This window comes from Lissotriton helveticus, chromosome 3_2, assembly GCF_964261635.1.
Source record: "Lissotriton helveticus chromosome 3_2, aLisHel1.1, whole genome shotgun sequence".
Taxonomy (NCBI): domain Eukaryota; kingdom Metazoa; phylum Chordata; class Amphibia; order Caudata; family Salamandridae; genus Lissotriton; species Lissotriton helveticus.
The window spans coordinates 262530706-262553746 of NC_136062.1; the positions used below are offsets into that span (position 1 = coordinate 262530706).

At 47.8% G+C, this 23041-nt stretch overlaps 1 protein-coding gene across 2 annotated transcripts in view; it reads left to right on the top strand.

The window, feature by feature from the left end:
• The window catches only part of LOC144826290 (tetratricopeptide repeat protein 24-like), a 520525-nt gene that overhangs the window by 221821 nt on the left and 275663 nt on the right, over positions 1–23041 (top strand). For both annotated transcript variants that reach the window (XM_078684636.1, XM_078684637.1), the window contains exon 8: positions 18487–18627. In XM_078684636.1, coding sequence (XP_078540762.1) covers positions 18487–18627 — 141 coding nt within the window. The remainder of the gene's footprint in view (positions 1–18486; positions 18628–23041) is intronic.

The window sequence follows — 23041 nt, forward strand, 5'->3', positions numbered from 1 at the left end:
TGGCGGGAAGCGGGGAGCGGGGAGGGAAGACGGGGGGCGGCGAGGAGGGCGGGAACAGAAGGAGGGCGCTAGCACGGGCAAAGCTATTGCCAAACAAGCACAAATGTAGACAAAAACAATCTAACACGGGCAAAGCGCTAGGGATAAAAATACAAGCACAAGTTAGAGCAAAACAGGGAAAACGGGCTAAACACTATGAGAGAAAAAAATACAAGCACAAGTTAGAGCAAAACAGGGAAAACGGGCTAAACACTATGAGAGAAAAAAATACAAGCACAAGTTGAGGGGTTATGAACAGTTGAAATAGAGCTGACTCGCAGTTTTTTTGGGTGGCATCGACCAATTTACAAGTGTATATGTTCTTGAAGATAATTGCAATTCCACCCCCCCTGCCAGAGTTTCTATCCTGGTGAAGAATAGCATAATTGGAGGGAATGGCATCTGCAATATCCGGACCTGAGCAGTCCCTGAGCCAAGTCTCAGTCAGGAATATCGCATCCGGTTGATGTTCATCAAGAAAATCATGTATATTGTAACTGTGTTGTGGCAGGGATCTACAGTTTATACTCCAAAAACTTAGCGGGGTTCGAAGGGGGACTATCCCGGGGCTAACCTGTCTATTTCGTCTGCCTCGGTAGCACAGGGATCTACACATGGTTGGGGTTTTTAATGAAAAGTTGCAGTAAGGGCAGCGAAACCTGGTAGAGGGGAAAGGGTAGATGGCACAATTATTATTGGAAGTACCACGTAGAGCATATAGCTCATCAAAGGAATATGCAAGTACCATAATGGAAATAATGGATTTGCTCACCAATAGTAGAGTATGCCGGCGCCCCGAGCCCGGCCCAGCGCGGACGGGCGCAGACGGGCTGGACTCTGGCGTGACTCCGGCGGGCATCCGGCGCGTCCGCAACGCGTTCGCTTACGCGAATAAGCCCTTCCCTTTTTAAAGCTATCTGGAGCGCGTCACGGCGCAGCCCGACCCAATATGGCCGCTGTCCTGCCCTCGCCTCCCCGGGACCAACTCTCAGCGTCAATACTCAGCTGAGAGTGGCCCAGACGGCAGAGGGAGGTGAGGAGACAATTCCAGATGCAAGCGCTAAATTAAAAACGAACTAGATGTGAGATACCCCACAAGTTAAATGAACATAAAAAGCTTATTAAATCAAGCGTGGCAAAGCGCTGCTAGTATTCAGGAAAGGTAAAGCGTGAGAACCTCCGGCTTTCCGCCTCAGAGGGTGAAAAAGCTACCTGTTTCCTGGAGGCAAGCCCTTTTTAAAGCTATCTGGAGCGCGTCACGGCGCAGCCCGACCCAATATGGCCGCTGTCCTGCCCTCGCCTCCCCGGGGCAATTTTTAACTGCACTAAACTTTTAGTTCTTTCTAGGCTATCGGAGGTGAACGAGCCAATACTGCCACCGCAACGCCCCTCACAGCCGAGCATTTAGGGCAGTGAATCCCACCCAAGCATGAAAAAATATACCAGGCTTTATAAAGGCAACCTGTTTTAGCGCCTCCTTCACCACTAACACCTTATCTGACATGAAAACCTCCTTGTAAAAAGACCTAACCTCAAACCTAAACTGGGGAACAAAAACCTAGAAGCCTCCCTCCAGGACCACATCGACTAACTAGGCCACACGCCAGAGCGCCCAGATTTTAACCGCCACTGACGCCCCCCCACAGCCTAACTACCCAATAGGGATCCCTGTTGGCCTGCAGGCCTGGACTGCCCCACCGACCTGAAGAACCCCGGAGAAGGACATCCCTATTGTCATGGCAGAACCATGGGCACAGGCCAATAATTGGCAGAAGGGACATGCAGCACGAGAGGAGGGACAGGAAGGTGCAGTGCAGCATGCTAGGAAATAAATTCCAAAGTTGTTCCGAACTCTGTCAAAGTAGTACAATGTTGTTCTCTGCTTGTTCACGGGGCTGCATGGCAGCACGCTGTTCTTTGGATGCTCAACACAACCAAGGGTGTAAATGTTTCATCAAGGAGCGCAGGCAGTGTACTTAGGGTGACCAACCGTCCGTAAATTTCACGGACAGTCCGTATTTTCGGCCGCCTGTCCGTTGTCCGTGAAGGAATCTTTAACGGACGCCATTTGTCCGTCATTTTAACAGGGCACCGGTTGCCCCACCCTAAAGCCGGCACAGCTTGCACCCACCTCCCTTCTTCACTCCGATGCTGTACCAAAGCTCCTCAGATACTCAGCAGCATTGGAGAGGCACAGCGGGATGGCAACCCTCACACCTCCAGCCCTTGATGACCTGTTAAGAGGTGCTCGATGGTGACTGAGAGGGAGGGGCTACAGGTTCAGGAGCAGCGACATCTATTCACATGCAAACAGCTCTGAATGTATCATGTCTCTGCTATTTAGAGGGGGGCTCACACATTCAATTTCTACCCAGGGCCCCAGACTTACTAGGTTCGGCCAGATTACAACCTTGAATACACCGAAGCAGCATGTGCTTCTCTTCACCGAGCTTAATTACTGTCACTAAATTGTAAGCAAACCGCAGATCTTCAAACATGCAGTTTATAGTGTAATACAATAAAGAAATGGCACAATCGCACCCACACTGATTAACAAAGTACGGAGGACAATCAGTTCAATCAGTTCTCTTGGAGTATCTCCTTTAAGTACTGTACATCACAGTGGGGGATGTCATTTTGGACAGAGAGCCTGTCTTCTCGTTGTCTTGTGCAGGAGGGGGCGAGGAGTCCAAGATGATACTAGAATACTGCATGCCCACCCCTGTGCCCACCCTGGTGGATCCTGTTCCCTCTCCTGTGATGGCTCCTGCCCTCCCCTCAGTGATGGCTCCTGTCCCCCCCATGTGGTGGCTCCAGTCCACCCCCCCCGCCTGTGGTGGCTCCTGTCCCCCCATGTTGTGGCTCCAGTCCACCCCCGCCTGTGATGGCTCTTGTCCCCCCCCTGTGGTGGATCCTGTCTCCGCCCTGGGTGGCTTCTGTCCCAGTCCTGGAACGGCCCCTGCAGCGAGGGTGAAGTTCTTGATGGGCCTCTTCTCAAAAGGGCTCAGCTCAAAATTAATATGGAAAGGTGGGCGAGTAAGTAAGTGAAAGGATGGGTGAATGGCTGGATGAATTAGTGAAAGGGTGAATGGATGAATGAAAGATTGAATAAATGGATAATGAGAGAGGATGGATGGATTGATGAGTGAGGGGAAGGATGGAGAGAAAATGTAAATAGCTGGATGTATGGGTGGAAGGGTAGCTGGATGATGGATGAGGGGAAGGATGATGGATGAGGAGAAGGATGGATGGATGGGTGAGGGGAAGGATGGATGATGGATGAGAGGAAGGATGGATGATGGATGAAAGGAAGGATGGATGAGGGGAGGATGGATGGATGAGGGGAAGGATGGATGGATGAGCGGAAGGTTGGATGAGGGGATGGATGGATGAGGGGAAGGATGGATGAGGGGAAGGAAGGATGGATGGATGAGGGGAAGGATGGATGGATGAGGGGATGGATGGATGGATGAGGGGAAGGATGGACGGATGAGGGGAAGGATGGATGGATGAGGGGAAGGATGGATGGATGAGGGGAAGGATGGATGGATGAGGGGAAGGAAGGATGGATGGATGGATGAGGGGAAGGATGGATGGATGAGGGGATGGATGGATGGATGAGGGAATGGATGGATGAGGGGATGGATGGAGGGGAAGGATGGATGGATGGATGATGAGGGGAAGGATGGATGATGAGGGGAAGGATGGGTGAGGGGATGGATGGATGAGGGGAAGGATGGATGGATGAGGGGAAGGATGGATGGATGAGGGGATGGATGGATGGAGTGGGGGGCTGGATGGATAAGGGGAAGGATGGATGGACGAGGGGAAGGATGGATGAGGGGAAGGAAGGATGGATGAGGGGAAGGATGGATGGATGAGGGGAAGGATGGATGGATGAGGGGATGGATGGATGAATGAGGGGATGGATGGATGGATGGATGAGGGGATGGATGGATGAGGGGAAGGATGAATGAGGGGAAGGAAGGATGGATGAGGGGAAGGATGGATGGATGAGGGGATGGATGGATGGATGAGGGGATGGATGGATGAGGGGATGGATGGAGGGGAAGGATGGATGGATGGATGATGAGAGGAAGGATGGATGATGAGGGGAAGGATGGATGGATAAGGGGAAGGATGGATGGATGGATAAGGGGAAGGATGGATGGATAAGGGGAAGGATGGATGGATGGATACGGGGAAGGATGGATGAGTGAGGGGAAGGATGGATGGATGAGGGGATGGATGGATGAGGGGATGGATGGATGGAGGGGAAGGATGGATGGATGATGAGGGGAAGGATGGATGATGAGGGGAAGGATGGATGGATGGATGATGAGTGGGTGGGTGAAAGGATGGATGATGAGGGGAAGGGTGGATGGATGGATGATGAGGGGAAGGGTGGGTGGATGGTTGGTTGATGAGGGGGTGGGTGAAAGGATGGATGATGAGGGAATGGATGGATGATGAGGGGGTGGGTGAAAGGATGGATGGATGATGAGGGGAAGGATGGATGGATGATGAGGGGAAGGATGGATGGATGATGAGTGGGTGGGTAGAAGGATGGATGGATGGATGATGAGGGAAAAGGATGGATGGATGATGAGGGAAAAGGATGGATGGATGATGAGGGAAATGGATGGATGGATGAGGGGAAGGATGGATGGATGAGGGGAAGTATGGATGGATGAGGGGAAGGATGGATGGATGAGGGGATGGATGGATGGATGAGGGGATGGAAGGAGGGGAAGGAAGGATGGATGGATGGATGGATGGATGATGAGGGGAAGGATGGATGATGAGGGGAAGGATGGATGATGAGGGGATGGATGGATGAGGGGAAGGATGGATGAGGGGAAGGAAGGATGGATGAGGGGAAGGAAGGATGGATGAGGGGAAGGATGGATGGATGAGGGGAAGGATGAATGGATGAGGGGATGAATGGATGAATGAGGGGATGGATGGATGAATGAGGGGATGGATGGATGGATGGATGGATGAGGGGATGGATGGATGAGGGGAAGGATGGATGAGGGGAAGGAAGGATGGATGAGGGGAAGGATGGATGGATGAGGGGATGGATGGATGGATGAGGGGATGGATGGATGAGGGGATGGATGGAGGGGAAGGATGGATGGATGGATGATGAGAGGAAGGATGGATGATGAGGGGAAGGAAGGATGGATAAGGGGAAGGATGGATGGATGGATAAGGGGAAGGATGGATGAGTGAGGGGAAGGATGGATGGATGAGGGGATGGATGGATGAGGGGATGGATGGATGGAGGGGAAGGATGGATGGATGGATGATGAGGGGAAGGATGGATGATGAGGGGAAGGATGGATGATGAGGGGAAGGATGGATGGATGGATGATGAGTGGGTGGGTGAAAGGATGGATGATGAGGGGAAGGGTGGATGGTTGGATGATGAGGGGAAGTGTGGGTGGATGGTTGGTTGATGAGGGGGTGGGTGAAAGGATGGATGATGAGGGAATGGATGGATGATGAGGGGGTGGGTGAAAGGATGGATGGATGATGAGGGGAAGGATGGATGGATGATGAGGGGAAGGATGGATGGATGATGAGTGGGTGGGTAGAAGGATGGATGGATGGATGATGAGGGAAAAGGATGGATGGATGATGAGGGAAAAGGATGGATGGATGATGAGGGAAAAGGATGGATGGATGATGAGGGGAAGGATGGATGGATGAGGGGAAGGATGGCTGGATGAGGGGAAGGATGGATGGATGAGGGGAAGGATGGATGGATGAGGGGATGGATGGATGGATGAGGGGATGGAAGGAGGGGAAGGATGGATGGATGGATGGATGGATGATGAGGGGAAGGATGGATGATGAGGGGAAGGATGGATGGATGGATGATGAGTGGGTGGGTGAAAGGATGGATGGATGATGAGCGGGTGGGTGAAAGGATGGATGGATGGATGAGTGGGTGGGTGGATGGTGGGTGGGTGAAAGGATGGATCAGTGGATTGGATGGTGGGTGGGTGAAAGGATGGATGAGTGGGTGGGTGGATGGTGGGTGAGTGGATGGTTGTGTGGATGATGGGTGGGTAGGTGGATGAGTGAAATGATTGATGGATTGATAAATGAAAGTGTGAATGAATGGACGTATGAATGAAAGGGTGGATGTAAGGATGGATGAGTGAGTGAAAGGGAGGGTAGATGGACAAAAGGATGAATAGATGTGTGAAGGAGTGAAATGATAGATGGATGAATGATAGGGTCAATGGATGGATTCATGAGTTGATGAGTAGATGGATGGATAGGTGGGTGGATGGATGGATGGAAGGAAGGATGGCTAAGTGAAAGGGTCGATGGAGAGAGAAAGGGAGGATGGATGGATGACTAAAAGAGTGGATGGGTGGAAGGATTAGTAATTGAAAGGATGGCTGGATTGGTGAACGGGTAAATGGTTGAATGGATGAGTGAATGGATGGATGAGATGAAGAGTGGATGGATAAGTGTACAGATGGATAGGGTGAAAGGGTGGATAGATGGAAGGATGGATAATGGAGGATGAGTGAAAGGATGGATGAGGGGGTGGATGAAGGGATGGATGAGTGAAATGATAGATGGAAGGATACATGATGGATAGGTTTGCAAATGGTTGGATATGTTTGGAAATGGCTGAGCTTACTTATAAACTATTGCGCGACCTCTGATGTGTCTGTAAAACGTACCTATTGTCCTGAAGTTTTGTCCTGAATTTTGACCTCCTGTCCTGAATTTGTGTCCTGAATTTTGACCCTTTGTCCTGAATTTTTACACTCACCGTCCTGAGTTTGCACCAATGCCAGTTGGTCACCCTACTGCACGGCCTATATTTAGCCTGGATATCTGCAACCACAATGCACATCCGGCAAGTTGCCACTAGATGGCGTCTTACATAAATTTAGTCCACGTCTGCCTAATAGGCTGTCACAGAGCGGAGAGTCAGATACAGCCATGGGTATAAATATTTCCGGGACCGGACAGGTCAAAAAATGTAAAGCCAAGGTAGAGGAGTGATAACAAACGAAAGCAAGACTAGCAATGGGTTTAAATAATCTCCGGGACCGGACAGGTCTCAAAAATGCAAAACCATGGTAGTGGAGTGATGACAAACGAAAGCAAGACCAGCGTTCCAATAAAACCAAACAGTGCCACCATAACTAACGAAACGAAAATGCAGTGAAAATATACGCAGGTATGGTATGAAAAAGAATGCACGTGTACAGTATAACAGGGCTTTATTGGCAGAGCCCACACTGTGCGCCGGGGAGGCAACAGCACATTAGTGTAACTAGTTTGCTGTCCTGCTTCCTGTGGACCCCCTATATGTATATGCATCTCACCTACTGAGCAGCCTTGGGAGAAGACCGCTCGTGGTCTCTCTCAATCCGACTGTTCCGACACTATAATGCTGAGTACAGACTAAGGGTCAGATGTAGGTAAATATCATTTACCGATTCTAAAATACTGAATTTTACAGATTCAGTATTTTAGAATCGGTAAATGGTATGTAGGTAAGTATTCGGTAAAATTTACCGAATCGGTAATATTCGGTAATTACCGATTCAGTAAATACCGAATCGGTAATTCCCATTAATTCCTAGGAATGAATGGGAATTACTGAATCGGTATTTACCGATTCGGTAATGGGGGAACACATTCAAGGGTGGCAGGGTGTCACACTGACACCCTGTTGCGCCCCTGAATAGTGCATGGGTGCACATGTAGCACACATATATGCTCTAAGGGCATGTATGTCTGCCACATGGCACTTTTGAAAAAGGCACAAATTTGCTTTTTCAAAGGTTTTCGATATTTACCACCAACTTTTATTTGGTGGTAAATACCGAATCCTTAACCATGCAATGCACTCATTTGAGTGCTCCGTACATTTCAGATTCGGTAATTTACCGATTCGGTATTTTAAGGAATCGGTAATTTACCGATTCCATAAATTACCGATTCGGTAAATTACTGAATCTGAAATGTAGCCACCTACATCTCAACAGCCTAATACACCGGTATAACGGCCGGAATTCGGTAATTTCGGCCGTTACCGACCGGTATTGGGTTACCTACATCTGGCCCTAAATGTCTATGTAACCCGAAAGTGGCACTGCAACACGTGGGATGTTGGCAGGCATCTATGCATCCCATCACACTGGCGACGAGGGTGGAATGAGCCCCTGTGCACCCCCAACAACGGAGTACCTAAAGCGACATCACCCGACATCCGTGCGGGTTGGACCCAGCAGTCTCCCTCACTGCGAACTCTACGACCCCCACGAGGACAAAAGCCCTGTGGCTGACACACCTCCCTCCTCGTCATGCGGAGGTCGAGTGAGAGGAAGCTGCCAGATTCCCGGGGCAACACGCAGCGTCAAGCGGAAGCCTCAAGGTGAGCAGCAGCCGGCCTAGGCCCCGCCCAGCGCGCAAGCAAGCACGTGCAGCCCGATCGCTCTTCAGCCGGAGAAGAGCCAGCACACAGCCTAATTGGTCCAGCGCAAGACTCACGTGCTAGTCCTACATCTGCATACCACCTCACGACCGCCATTCAGCACTAGCACCAGTAACAAAAAGAAAGAAAAACTATAAATTTGGCTGAAAAAGGGGGAAATAAAAGGTTTGATACCCGACCAAACCCATCAACAGGCAGAAGGTAAAGCACCATGCAGGGCCCATATCCACACTGTCAGTCGTTCCAGCATACAATGCGGAGTGCACCTTGATTGAGCAAGCCACCCACCAGCTCTGAGACCCAGCCTATGATGCAGCGATAAAAGCACTCAACACCCATTTTGACCCCCAGCTAAACCTGGATTTTGTAAGATTCAAGCTGCACCAAGCCCTTCAACGCGAGGGGGAGTCCATCGACAACTTCTACACGAGGTTACACTCTCTTACAGGGGTGCTGCCACCATTTAGCAAACTGGCCGACCCAGCCACCCCATCCCTGTGATGGAAGGTATGAAGCAGACGACTGGATAACTACTTCATCGCCACAAGAGAGAAGGATGGCACCATCAAGAGGTCATTACTCCTCCATCATACAGGAGAAGACATTTACAAGCTGTTCACGAACCTCGCAGATACAGGGCCAGCCTATGATGCAGCGATAAAAGCACTCAACACCCATTTTGACCCCCAGCTAAACCTGGATTTTGTAAGATTCAAGCTGCACCAAGCCCTTCAACGCGAGGGGGAGTCCATCGACAACTTCTACACGAGGTTACACGAGCTAGCCAGCACCTGCACAGAGGACAAACAGCTCAAGGAAATCCAGACACAACTTATACAAGGGTGCTGAAATAAAACCCTGCGAAGTCTGATCCTGCGCCAACCGAACATCAGCCTAGATGACATATTGATCCTGGTGCGATCGCATGACCTGTCTGCAGCCGGGCTAACACAATTAACCTGGATATCACACAGGCCCCAGAAAAGCCAGCAAACTTCAAGACCAAACGAGCTGACGCCATTCGTACCAAGGATGAGGGATGTGGCCAAAGAAATAAGACCTCAGTGGGGTTATTCAAAGTGTGGGTATAGTGGCCACAAAGAACACCCAGCCAGAGACTGCCCAGTCTAAGGACGCACCCGTTCAAAATGTGGAAACCAGAAACACTTTGCCAGGAATACCATATCTAGTAACTGTGTCAGCCAGGGTCACTTGCTGTATGCAAGTATTGTTTCCTAAAACCAAGACAGACTGGGATTCGCCACTTTGGCCTTCACTGAACATCTCTTCTATACGAATTGATACTCTAAGCAGAATGAAAGCCATTCTTTTTTTTAAAAACTGTGCCCCTGACCTCGGCCAAAGAGACCTATGATCTGCAAGTCGCAAGGACTTCTGCAGAGATACATGCCCTCTTAACTACTAATTGCCCTATACATTTCCCAGAAATGTTAAGTTGTATCTTAAACATGTCTGATACGAGTGGAATTGTACATGTATTTAAGACCGTATTTTCTGGACTATTAGCACCTTTTGAAGCAGTCCTAGGAATTTTTCCAAACTTCGTGCACTCTGTGTTTGGCGGATTGCCTCTCATTTTGGGACTCACTGCAGGGATACTATTTTTGCTCCTACTGCTGCGATATGGCAAGTCATTTCACCAGTGACACCCAGTTCTCCATGGAGACAACTCTACTGGCGATGAAGTGTCGTGAGCGCATCATCCAAATTTTGGGACTACCTCGTCTAAGAGAATTAAATACCACATGGTTTCTGTCATTCAGACCAATTTGTCAAGATTGCATCTTACCTGCTCTGCACTAACTGCTATGCGGAGAAGAATGCGGGTTAGACACATGTCTCACACCCCATCAGTCATGCCAACGGATGTTGATACTTTGCTTCAACCAATACACTGTGTTTTCCCAAGCGGCTACCAATTCTGATGACGGCATTCATTGAGATCTCACAGACGCAAAATGCTGACAGTGAGGTACGAGAGGAAACAACAGGTGCACGGGTACCATTCAATTTGAACATTGCTAATGTGACCAATGCTGACGGCCATGCTTCACATCTATGTGCGGTTGATCTTCTTAATGAGGTAATCCAACTTTCACCTACAATGGTAGACGACTTTTTTACAGACTTAGAAGATTTGATGTTTTCTCCAAGCACTAACACTGACTTTTGATTTGGCACACAGTGTTCTGAGAGACCGTGAATTCGACCTTCGATTTTTCAAAACAAAGTTTTAGCTTTGGAACTCCCCTTCTTTTTTTCTATGATTATTAATCTTTCCAAATTTGTTCCGTTTTTTGGCACAGAGCATTCTGCTTAAAGTAGAACTATTCATAGAGAACTAGAATTCTTTGAAAAAATTCGAGAGACAATATTTGACCTTATCCATGAAATGGTTTCGACACCTTTTATCTTCTGTATTTACGAGCCATTTCATAAATGTATATTTTCATGATTCATTCAGATAGCATATTCATATGTCAACTTTATGCTTAGAATGAAACATTGCTTTATATGCATATAGCACCAATGCTCTTTTGTACACAAACCAGTACTGATGCATTTATTATGTATTTTGGGTGGGTTTTAAACACTTGTTGTATAGATAGTTTTTAGATATGTTTATACATGTTTAGAACTTAGTATTTAGTAGAAGTCGTACATAGGAAAGTGGAGTAGGTGTTGTATGGCGTTTTAGATTCCGAATGAAATTTCCCGATTCATGCCCTTATATAGGTACAATTCACGTTGCCCATATATGGGCATAGAAATCAAGCCCTCATTTAGGCATAGCCCATGCTACCCAAATATAGGCAAGGCTACTTCCATCCGTTCACCAAACATCACAACGATTTCTTGGAAAACCAGACTTTTAAGCAGAAGGGACTTCCCCTAGCCTGGATATTGATTTCTCCAAGAACTCATTTATTATGCATGAACATCTGTTCCTTAGGGGTTCATTCATGACGTTCATATGCCTGACTTTACATCAAAGATGGCATTCCTAAACACCTTCAAGGTATAAATATACCTTCACTTGCCATAGTAAAGCACGGTGTGGTTCGGTGCAGTTCGACGACCTACTTGCCCGACGCAGCTCGCTACAGCAAGTGCCGAAGGAAGAAGACTCTCCAGCTGACGCACTGATCAGGAAGCTGCCCTCCTCTGCAGAAAAATCCAGCTCCAGTGTTTCTGACTTCCCTTGCGGGGTGTTGGGAAATCCAGTCCCGAGACAAAGATACCAGACCTCCTTCATTCTAAGGTATGGAACTGATTATAACCTAGAGAAACCTTTGGCATTTCTTTGCAAAACTAAACCTATGCCAAAGACCATACTTACTTCTTCTCTCGTACTAGACTTAGGTTAGCTACATTGGGGTAGGAGTACCAGTTGAGTATTTTAACCTGTGTTATTTATGTATGTATTTGTATATGGCTTAGAACCATACAATGCTATTACAGCATTATTTTATATTACTGTTCACGCTGTACGCGTTATACTTTGCATTCTGCCTAACGATTGTAGCAGTTCACCTCTCTTGCATGAGAAAGAAGACTGTTCAATAAATCCTTTTATTGAAACGCCGTCTCTCTATTTTTCTATGCAACTCTGTAGAAACTAAGCATGCATGATTGACTGAGTAAAATAGTTATCTATTGTTTCCACGACTCTGAAGATAGTTATCCGAGTCCGAGGGAAACAAAGTTGTCATGTTTATGCGGTTGTCAGAAACGAATCCCTTCTTGTGTATTCAAGAAAGTTTCTTGTGACCTCTGAGCTAGCTGGCACTCACAATAAGGTTTAGCATATTCGATAGAGACCTACTGACCTAAGTCCTAAGTCATATCTATAGGATATATTATTCCAATGCGCAGAGCATATTGGGAATATAGGAACTATACTACACCTCCGCCAGCCGGACGTTGCATTCCACCCTTGGAGCCTGGTTCCGGCAGCCAGAATCAACCTCCAGAACCGAGGCATCGGGTGAATGCTGAGCGGAAGAAGAGGAGCTGCACGATCCACAAAATGGCAGCGGCGGCCGTCAATACTTGCGGGGCGACCGCTGGCTTCCCTGACTTGCGTTGTGGGCACCTATTGCACACCTGAATTCGATATGGCGATCGGCAAGGAGAAATGGAAGAATCCAGAGGTACGGGTGACAGAACGACTGCATTGGTGTGCGCACCCGCCTGATGCCTTGTGACCGCAGCGGGTGGGAGCTTGCAGTCTGCCAGCGTGAGCGGCCCCCTCTAAAGGAAAAAGGACAGCCTGGGGGACAAAATGCCCATAAATGAGGTTTAGGGGGCTGAGAAGTGCATCGGGGGCTCCCAGGCACGATTTGCCTGACTTCAACATGGCGCCTGCTTCTTACAGGTAAAGCTGCATGCAGGAGTAAAATGAATGGCCCCACTGGGAGTCTGCCCCTGGAAGTGACCAGTGATGCTTGCAAATGGCAAGCAGGTGACTGGAGGCCTTTACCACCAATAGTAAAGGGTGGTGCTCTCTGTGGATGCTGCAGGTGCTGACACTGTGCTACAATTCTGATGAGTCGTACAAGCATAATTCTTTTAGAGAGGAACGAGCACCCCTTGGGGAATTGTTGGAGCACCACTCAGGCGAGAACGACGCTTGGGCGACACCACAAATTATACCACTCACACTTTCCCCTCTACGGACTGTTCTGGAAACTCTAGCCCACCCTTCCTTATAGGGTGCCTGCCCCCGTCCCACTTAGTCACTATGCCATACGCTACATCAGCCTACTCCAACCCCGCCTCTGCGAACCACTTAAAACCGCACGGCCTGAACTCCTTCACGATCAGCTTCCCCCAACTGCTCACCCAAAGCGAAAAAAAACCTTTAACAAAAACTGATCAGACAACATCTTGAATCACTATTTGTGGACATCGATCACTGCGCCTCCAAAGGACAAGTAATAATGGATCTCATCTTCCATACTGAAAGACCCGAAACATGGAACTCCATCCTCAGATCGCAACTCAATATGTCCAAAATGACTAACATGTCCCATAGCTGCAAACTGACTTTCTCAGCCCTTAACCACACTAGGCAAAATGGGAAAACCATTGCAACCATCTACTCCAATGACACAGTCCTGATACAAGCTAACAATGACAACCTAGAAATCTTTGATGCTCTCTTCCCATCATTCTGGTCTTCCCCCTCCCACGCACTCCTCCTCTATCCACCCTTCCTCCTCTCCCTGAAGAACCCGACCCACCAACAGAATTCACCCTCCATCCCGGGGCACCCTAGTAATAACACCTGCCTCACACCGTGAGACACCACCTCCAACACTACCAGAGAGAACAAGACTCCTCTACCCCCCTCCGGTATCCTCCCTCTCCCACCCCCCTCCCTCCCTCCCTCCCTACCCACCTCGAACGACCTGAACACACAGTACGTGACTCCCAATCCCCTCCCCAGTCCCTCATGCAATTTAACATCCATGCCCCAACATGGCTCCCACCTCCCCGCACCACCAACCCTGACCAGATTTCACACGGACATCTCACCCACTAAAGGGCAACCTAACAACGTCAGGCTCTCCCCCCCAGGTTTAACTTTCCGGAACAGAACACCCACACTGGCTTAGAGACTGGGCAGCGGCTCATCCTGCTTGAAAGCCAAATTACCACCATAATCCAAGGTCTTAGTGAAATCCTTACCAACCTCGCCACACCCTTAAAGCCTTACCACTATCCTTCCTTCCCTCCTCTCTCTCAACAGACACTTCCCAATGCTCCCCATCCGGAGGGGACCTCTACCCCTTTCTCTCATCAGACACAGAGGCCAAAAAAAACTGTGAGTGAAGCGGCAGCTCTCGCTTCCTCATACGACAATCTTATTACTGCCACGCACCACTCCAAAATACAGGTGATCACCGGACTTGGAAGAAAACAGGCCCCCCCTGAAATCTCCTGGACCCCCGGCCACATGCACGATCATCCCCACGGTCCCCCAAACGATAAAACACTCAACAGAGACGTCCCCCACAAGCAAGCATGCCACAGAGCTAATGGAATCCATCCTCACCCACGACATAGACATAGCATTCATCACTGAGACATGGCTAAATTACTCTTAGTTTCCACTCATGGATACTCTTGTCCCCCCTGGCATTATCACCAACAAAGAAAGAAAAGATCCAAGAAGTGGAGACATAGCCATCATCCACAAAAACAATATTTCCGTGACGGAAATAGACTCCTTCACCTATAAAACCTTTGAGTGCCTAACCGCCAACATTAACACTAGCAACAATAAAACACTCATCTGCCACCTCATTTATCACCCCCAGGCAACACTACTGCATTCACCGAACACCTGTCCGACTTGATTGCCCACTGCTCCCTCCGAGATATGAACAACCTTATTCTGAGTGACTTCAATCTTCACTGGAATGAAGATAGCAACCTGCTAATCCAGAACCTGAAGGAGCTGCTTCACAGCAACAACCTTACCCAAAACTGCTTAGAGGAAACCCATAACAAAAGAGCAATCCTAGACGCCATTATCGCCCAGCATGACAATGTCATGATAGACCCCTTCCTGCTCGTGGACTGGTCTGACCACCACTTAATCCTTTTCCACCTCACTCAGCCTATCACACCTAAACTTCCGCCCAAGACCCTCCGAAATGGACTAGAAACTTCACCCAGATTAACATGACTGGCCTAGAGAGAAGGGTTAACTATCTCATAACTGTCTACACGGACGATCCATCAACAACAGTACTCACCGCCCACTACAACACAAACATGACATCCACTCTAGATCAAGTAGCCCCCTTAAAACAAAAAAACCTTGGAATATCCCATCCAGATCTTGGTTCAACATGGACATTAACAACAAAAGAAGACAACTAAGAGCTTCAGAACAACCCGAAGGAAATACAAAAAACGCATCAGCAGCGAAAAGTCCACCTTCATCTGCGCCGCCTTGGACAACGCAAAAAACAGGCCCAACGAACTGTTCAAAATCAAACAACAAACCCCTGGAATCCTCCCTACAGGCCTTCAAAGACCTGTGTGAAAACTTTGCCAACTTCTTCGAAGAAAGAATCACCAATATTGAGCTCTCACTGGACATCAACGTCAACCTCGTCTGCAAAACCCTGCCTCCAGTGACAGCAGATAGCTCGCCTAAGCACCCAACAAAAACCTGGAAGTCCTTCAACCCCATCGCGGAAACGAGATCCTCAACCTGATCTCCACCTCCAAACCAGCCTCTCACGTCCGTGACCCTGTTCCCACCGAACTGACCAAAAACTGAGTCTTTCCATAGCCCCGTTCTGGTGCAAGATCATGAACAGCTCCCTGAGAACCGACATCATACCTGAATGCCTCATAGTTGGCCAAGTCAAGCCACTACTTAAAAAAACAGGTTTTGACTCCAATGAACTGAATAACTTTGGACCTGTCTCCAATCTCCCCCTCCTATCCAAAATCCTTGAAAAATGTGTCCTCTAACAACTGACTCAATACATGGATTTCATCAACCTTCTTGACCCCCACCAATCGGGTTTCAGAAAAGGCTACATCACCAAGACCACGATCCTTAACATCACAGACGACATCCACAAATCCCTCGATACCGACCAGTGCTGCCTCCTCATTCTCCTAGACCAATCGGCTGGCTTTGACACGGTTGATCACCAACTTCTCATCAAGGCGTTACAAGAAAGAGTAGGAGCTGATGCGGTGGACCTACGCTGGTTCTCCTCCTTCTTACACAGATGCTCACAAAGGATAAAAATAAAAAACTTTACCTCCAACCTACACGCTGTCAACAGGGGCATCCCCCAAGGTTCAGTGCTCCCACCTCAACTGTTCAACATATACATGGAACCCCTCACCACCCTACTCAAAAAGGCTAACATCACCTTCCACCACTATGCATATGACACCCAAATCTATCTTGAAACCTCCTCCATTGATGACATTCACAGACTAAATGTCACTCTAAAAGAAAGCCAACATTGGCTGCAGCTTAACTACTTAAAACTCAACCAAGACAAAACGGAAATACTCCTCATCTCCAACAAAGAGGAGAACCCTCATATATCAGAATGGCTAAAAGCTTAGGATGCTCTTAACGGCAATCACACTCTAACCCACTCCATTAAATCATTAGGAATTACCCTAGACTCAAAACTTGACATGGCCAATCACATCAAGAACTCAGCAAAGAGTGCCTTGGTCAACCTGAAGTTACTTAACAAAATAAAACCATACATCTCAACCAACGACCTCAAATAAGCCACCCAATCACTGGTGCTATCCAGACTCGACTACGGGAACGTCACCCTCACTGGTACAACAAACTTGCACCTAGCCCCCCTCAAAACTACTCTCAACGCAGCATGTAGAATGGTCACTAGAATCAGGAAATACGACCACATCTCACCAGCACTCAGAGAACTAAAATGGCTCCCAATCGAACTACATACCAGATACAGAACTGCCTTCCTCATACATAAAGCCCTGCACACGGGAAAACCTGAGTATTTGTCTGACAAACTAACTCAAGAGGGCTGGTCAGACAAGGAACCCCAGGAGCTCCAGCACCGTACTACTCATCCCCATGAAAACATGCAAACAAAAAACTGCTGCTCGGTCCTTCGCCGGAAATGCACCCAAAATCTGAAACGCCATTCCAGTCGGTATCAGGACTATACCGTCCTTCACAAAATTAAAAAAACAACTTAAAGTCCTTTTCCTGAACCACTCCCTACTGAATGGATAGCCGCCATCAATAAGCTATTTCCTGCTCGTCCTCTCCTCCTGCCTGACATTGTAGCTCTAACACTTTTCTCCTCCCTGATACTCGATCCCCAACTGCTCCCCCCTTAACTGTTTTAACCTCAAGACTATGTGCACTCTATGAGGTTGTCTCAGAACTCACGGACTACCTCAATGCTGCTCAGCACACTTGGATTTCCAAACCTATCATGTAGAATCCTGCTTTATTGTATCAACCCCAAGATAACGTGCACTCTATGTGGTTATCTCAGGACTCACGTACTACCTCAATGCTTCTCAGCACACTTGGACTGCCGAACTTATATGTAGAATACTGCTTATTGTATGAATCTTGCTCAAAAACTGTTGTGAAGCGCTCCAATACCCTCGGGTCAGGCTAGCGCTATATAAAACTCCTTAATAAATAAAAAATGAAAACATTTAAGAAATCCCTTGCAGGCATCTTTACCTAATGTTTGATAATATAGTACAAGCCTTTTTTCTCTTCTGTCTAGCTGGACGGACAAAGCACTCTTAGGAGTATCCATGTCTTCACTGTCTTCCACACCTTTTGTCCTACACACAGCAGCCCAGTTGTTAAGTGGCACCAGATAATAAAATCACATTACTATGCATCAAATTAAGATCCAATGACTGCTGCTGGAGTCGAGGATATCATTTGAAAATTCTCGGAGTAAGCGGTATAAACTTAGAAAACATTCCCTCTGAAAATCCCATCTTCCTTTGTTGTTTACTAAAGTTAGAGGATAAAAATTGGACAAGAAAAAAAAGATCCTGGCTATTACTGAATTTTGCCTTAGATTCTATAGGGCAAAACCTTGAAACAAGTTTTTACTTGAATTTCTGCTAATGTGTGTAACTCACTTGCAAAAACATCAGACTTTTTCATTCACTCCTCTGTTTTCGCAAGCGTATGAACACGGATGTGGTCAATAGCCTTTTGCTTTTATCCCCGCAATGATCCAGTGCACTTTATTGCTCTTCAGTTTTGTTACCCAGATGTTCCTTTTAGCCAGATGTCACCCAAGAAATACATTTATAAATACTGTTATACCTTATGAACAACATCTCAGTTGATCACAGGCATATCTGCACATTTTCTATGACTAGGAGGTAATAAAAAGATTCTGATGGAACAAATGTCATTTTATTTTGTGCAGGCCACAGCACTCACTGGATTCAGACGAGCCAGGCAATGAAGAGAGAGACAAAGAACCTAGTAATGGAAATCCGGACATTACAACAGAGCTCATAACTTCTACGCCTAATGTCAGTGGCAGAAGAGAACCAGAAATCCCAAGGTATATACTAAAGCTTGCTACATAGATAAAGTAATTTCATAAAATGTGGGTCGGACCCTTGTTTGAAGTGCAAAGTCAGGAGGCTTGAGTCCAGAGTTGGATAAGTGTTGGCTAAGGGATGCTGATCGAACTTTTGCACGTGCCTGATTCTGAGCAAGCCAATATTCAAAACTGGTATGCTATGGCTATCCATTTTAGGTAGGCAGGGGTGACAGCTGCTACCTTTGTGTTTGCCTTTGGTACCCTTGTCACATCCCTTGCTACACGTAGACCCTGATTGCAAGTTATGCGGAGTTTGCTTGCCCTGTATGTGCCATTATTACCTGGTGGAGTATTTACAAAGTGTGGTTGAATAGCTGCTATTCTGAGTTCTCTCGGAGAACGGCTATAAGGCTGTTGGAACATTCCAGCCACTGAGGGTAGAATGTTCTAAACGAAACGGAAAGAAACAGATAAACAAACATTCAAATGTTGGAACATAAGTCCTATACCAACCATTATTAGCCCTGTCCCACCCAGTTGTTTTCAATGGAGCTCACAACCTTCCAATGTTTTAATAAATGAAGATTAAAAGATATATTTAGTTTGGAAGATAATACATTATTATATAAGAGGAGGTTATTCAATTCTACTTACAAATCCAGCCATCCGTCGCTAAATACACACATAGCTGTCTAAGGCTGCCTGGCCATCTTCAAGAAGGATAGATAAGAGTTTAATGAAGACTGATGAGTCTCCCTCGGGAAGCCCAGCATACTTCTGACCTCTAGCTGGGTATGGTGGCTCCACTGGGTAATGCACCCAGTGCAAGTGCCTGTGTTGGACAACATGGCGAAAAGTTTAAATTCCAGAAGATCCATTTAGCATTTGATCTTGTTGATGTCGATCTGTAGACTTGAGTTGAGCAACAATAAACATTTGTAGGATAGAAGCCATACTTAACAAATATACTTATGTTAATAGTTCACCCAGGAAGACGGTATCTTGCGTGCTACGCAGGGAACTCCACTTTTGCTTACTGGTACCTGGACAACCTTACTGGCCTCAAATCTATCATGGGGGTTCTCCCTATGCTCTGCTTCACAATGATGGATTGTTTAAAGTGTTGCAACAACATGAAACCAGTTATGGCATTTTAGTAGCTTGAGCCCTTTAGCTAAATGGGCCGGTAAGTTAAGGTGCCCCTCAGGGACTGCAGCATTTATTGTGCCACCCTAAATTTGACAAGACAAAACATGTCTCCCAGCCTGACACTGCAGACTAGTAGAGCAGTTAAAAACTGCTATTTTGACATTGCCAGTTGAGCAGTGACGAAGCCCAAACTCTCTCTTTCATATATACATGTCAATCCTACAGCAGCTCTATCAAATCCGAAGGCAGTACTTAGCATATTAAAAAGTAGAACATTTGTTTTACATGTCCTGACAGTAAAAACTTGCAATTGTCATTTTTACTGTGAGAGAGACTGGTAACCCCTTTGGCGAGTACAGAGCTACACTCGTGAGTTGGTGGCAGCACTTACGAGGTCCCGCTTGAGCATTGGGGGCAGACTGCGAGCCTTGCTGGAGGTGTGTGAGCTCTTCTGTCACCCGCCATACTGTCATTCTCTTTTACGCTTTTTAAACCACTTTTAAAATCTTTTTAACTTCGCCTGATTTTAGCTGGGAAATAGCTGAATTGTCTAACATCTTTTACCTGTGCTGAGGTGTACTTCCCTGCCCCGGTCCACCGCGGCTGTTGTGCCGTTTGAGTGGAGGGCGAGGCGCCATCTTGGGTGAGGACCCGGATCCCGGTGGGGCCATTCGCTGCGGTCTAGCTGGGGGTGGGGCTTAGCTATTTACTGGCCAGCAGTGTGAGGCGCTTCATGGCACTCGTGAGTTGGTGGCAGCACTTACGAGGTCCTGCTTGAGCAGTGGGGGCAGACTGCGAGCCTTGCTGAAGGTGTGTGAGCTCTTCTGTCACCCGCCATACTGCCATTCTCTTTTACGCTTTTTAAACCACTTTTAAAATCTTTTTAACTTCGCCTGATTTTAGCTGGGAAATAACTGAATTGTCTAACATCTTTTACCTGTGCTGAGGTGTGCTTCCCTGCCCCGGTCCACCGCGGCTGTTGTGCCGTTTGAGTGGAGGGCGGGGCGCCATCTTGGGTGAGGACCCGGATCCGGTGGAGCCATTCACTGCGGTCTAGCTGGGGGTGGGGTTTAGCTATTTACTGGCCAGCAGTGTGAGGCGCTTCGTGGCACTCGTGAGATGGTGGCAGCACTTACGAGGTCCTGCTTGAGCATTGGGGGCAGACTGCGAGCCTTGCTGGAGGTGTGTGAGCTCTTCTGTCACCCGCCATACTGCCATTCTCTTTTACGCTTTTTAAACCACTTTTAAAATCTTTTTAACTTCGCCTGATTTTAGCTGGGAAATAGCTGAGTTGTCTAACATCTTTTACCTGTGCTGAGGTGTGCTTCCCTGCCCCGGTCCACCGCAGCACTTACGTGGTCCCGCTTGAGCATTGGGGGCAAACAGTGAGCCTTGGTGGAGGTGTGTGATCTGGGGTGGGGCTTAGCTATTCATTGCACATTGCTTTCCGGACGCGCAGCGGGCGCGCCTCCGGCAAGCCAAAGGCAAGCCTGTCTGTGCCCGTCCACGCCCCGACAGCGACCAGTGCCAGGCTCCCTGTTCAATTTGTGCCCGACCCTACCAACATGAAGTTCACCTATTCACGGGACGCCTTGCTTGAAGTTAGGGGCCCCAGCTGCAATGCGATCAGACAGGGGGCTGTCCTGGACAATCTTTCCGGAAAGTGCCCTGCGTGTGATTTCTACTTACAGAATATGGCGCCCCATCCCTCTATGCGGACTTCGGACAATATAAGAATTCAGGCAGCGCTCCTTAACGCACGCTCAATGATCAAGCATGGGACAGATATTTTTGAACTGCCAGCTGATGACATGCTAGATGCTCTGTTTATTACAGACCTCTAGAATAAATCATTAAATGCAAATCCAAACATAAAGAAGGGTAAATATCAGTATTAATCACTGAGTTATTTTTCATTCATAGAGACCCCGTGATAATACACAAGGAATAAATCAATAATCAAAGTACTTTATATTCAGTACTTTGATTATTGATTTATTCCTTGTGTATTATCACGGGGTCCCTATGAATGAAAAATAATTCAGTGATTAAAACTGATATTTACCCTGCTTTCTGTTTGCATTTGCATTTAATGATTTATTCTAGAGGTCAGGCTAATTGATATAACCATGGCTGAATATATGTTGAATGATTCATGCATGTCTTGAAATAATCAGGTATACACTGAACTGTATTGCCCAGGTTCTGAGGGATACTGGGTCACCCCATAATAACTTTATCTGTTTATTACAGAGACCTGGCTCACTGAGTCGTGCGCCCCGGTAGTGGAACTTGCCATCCCCAGAGGCTACAAAATTGTCAGGGCCGATAGGGGGGGCGGCAGAGGGGGGGGGGTAGCAGTAGTGCTTAGGGACTCCTGGCTTTTCACTAGTGAAGTCATTAGAGATTGGGCGGATGGAGAAGCTCTCGACTTCACCCTCACGATTTCTCCTCATTTTACGTTAGGTGGGAACCTGGTATATTGCCCACCGGGCCCACCTGGAGCTTTCCTTAAAGCACTAGAGGACGTCATTGTCCCACGCGCCCTGCCCTACGCTACCCTAAATTTATCCTACTAGGAGATTTCAACATCCATTTGGACACCCCATCCATCCCGGAGGCCAGGACTCTCCTGGACTCCTTGAACCTTGCCCAGCTAACTCAACACGTGCTGCTCCCTTCTCATGTCGGGGGCCATCTTATTGACCTGATCTGCTCCAATTTCCCTGTATCGGTTACTGATCCTGAACCTACAACATGGTCTGACCACTTCTTGATCAGGTTCTCGTGGGTGGATAACAGGTCTGGCAGACGCCCTGCCCCTCCCACCGGGCCTCAACCCAAGAAAGTGAATCTCCCTGCTCTCATGGGGTTCCTACGTCAGACCCACCCTTCCCCTACGGACCTAGAGGGGGCAGTGGCCAATTTCGACCACTGGATTAGCCAGGGAGTTAGGGCCTGCTCTAAGGCTAAACCAGGAATTTCTCGACGCTCTTTTCCTTCTCAGCCCTGGTACTCTTCCAGCCTTAGGGAGCTGAAACAAGGGTGTAAAACGCTGGAGCTCTGCTGGCATCAGAATTACTGTACGACAGCAAAGGCAGCCTTACGTCGCGCCCAGAGAGAGTACTACACGGCCATTAGAAAGGCGAAGAGCGACTACTTCGCCGGGAGGATTATGTCGGCCCGGAATAATAGCAAGGAAATCTTTGCAATTTTTCGGAGCTTCCTCTCCCCCTGTGCGGAACAAAGCGCGCTACCTGTATCAAATGAGTGGTGCGAGGAG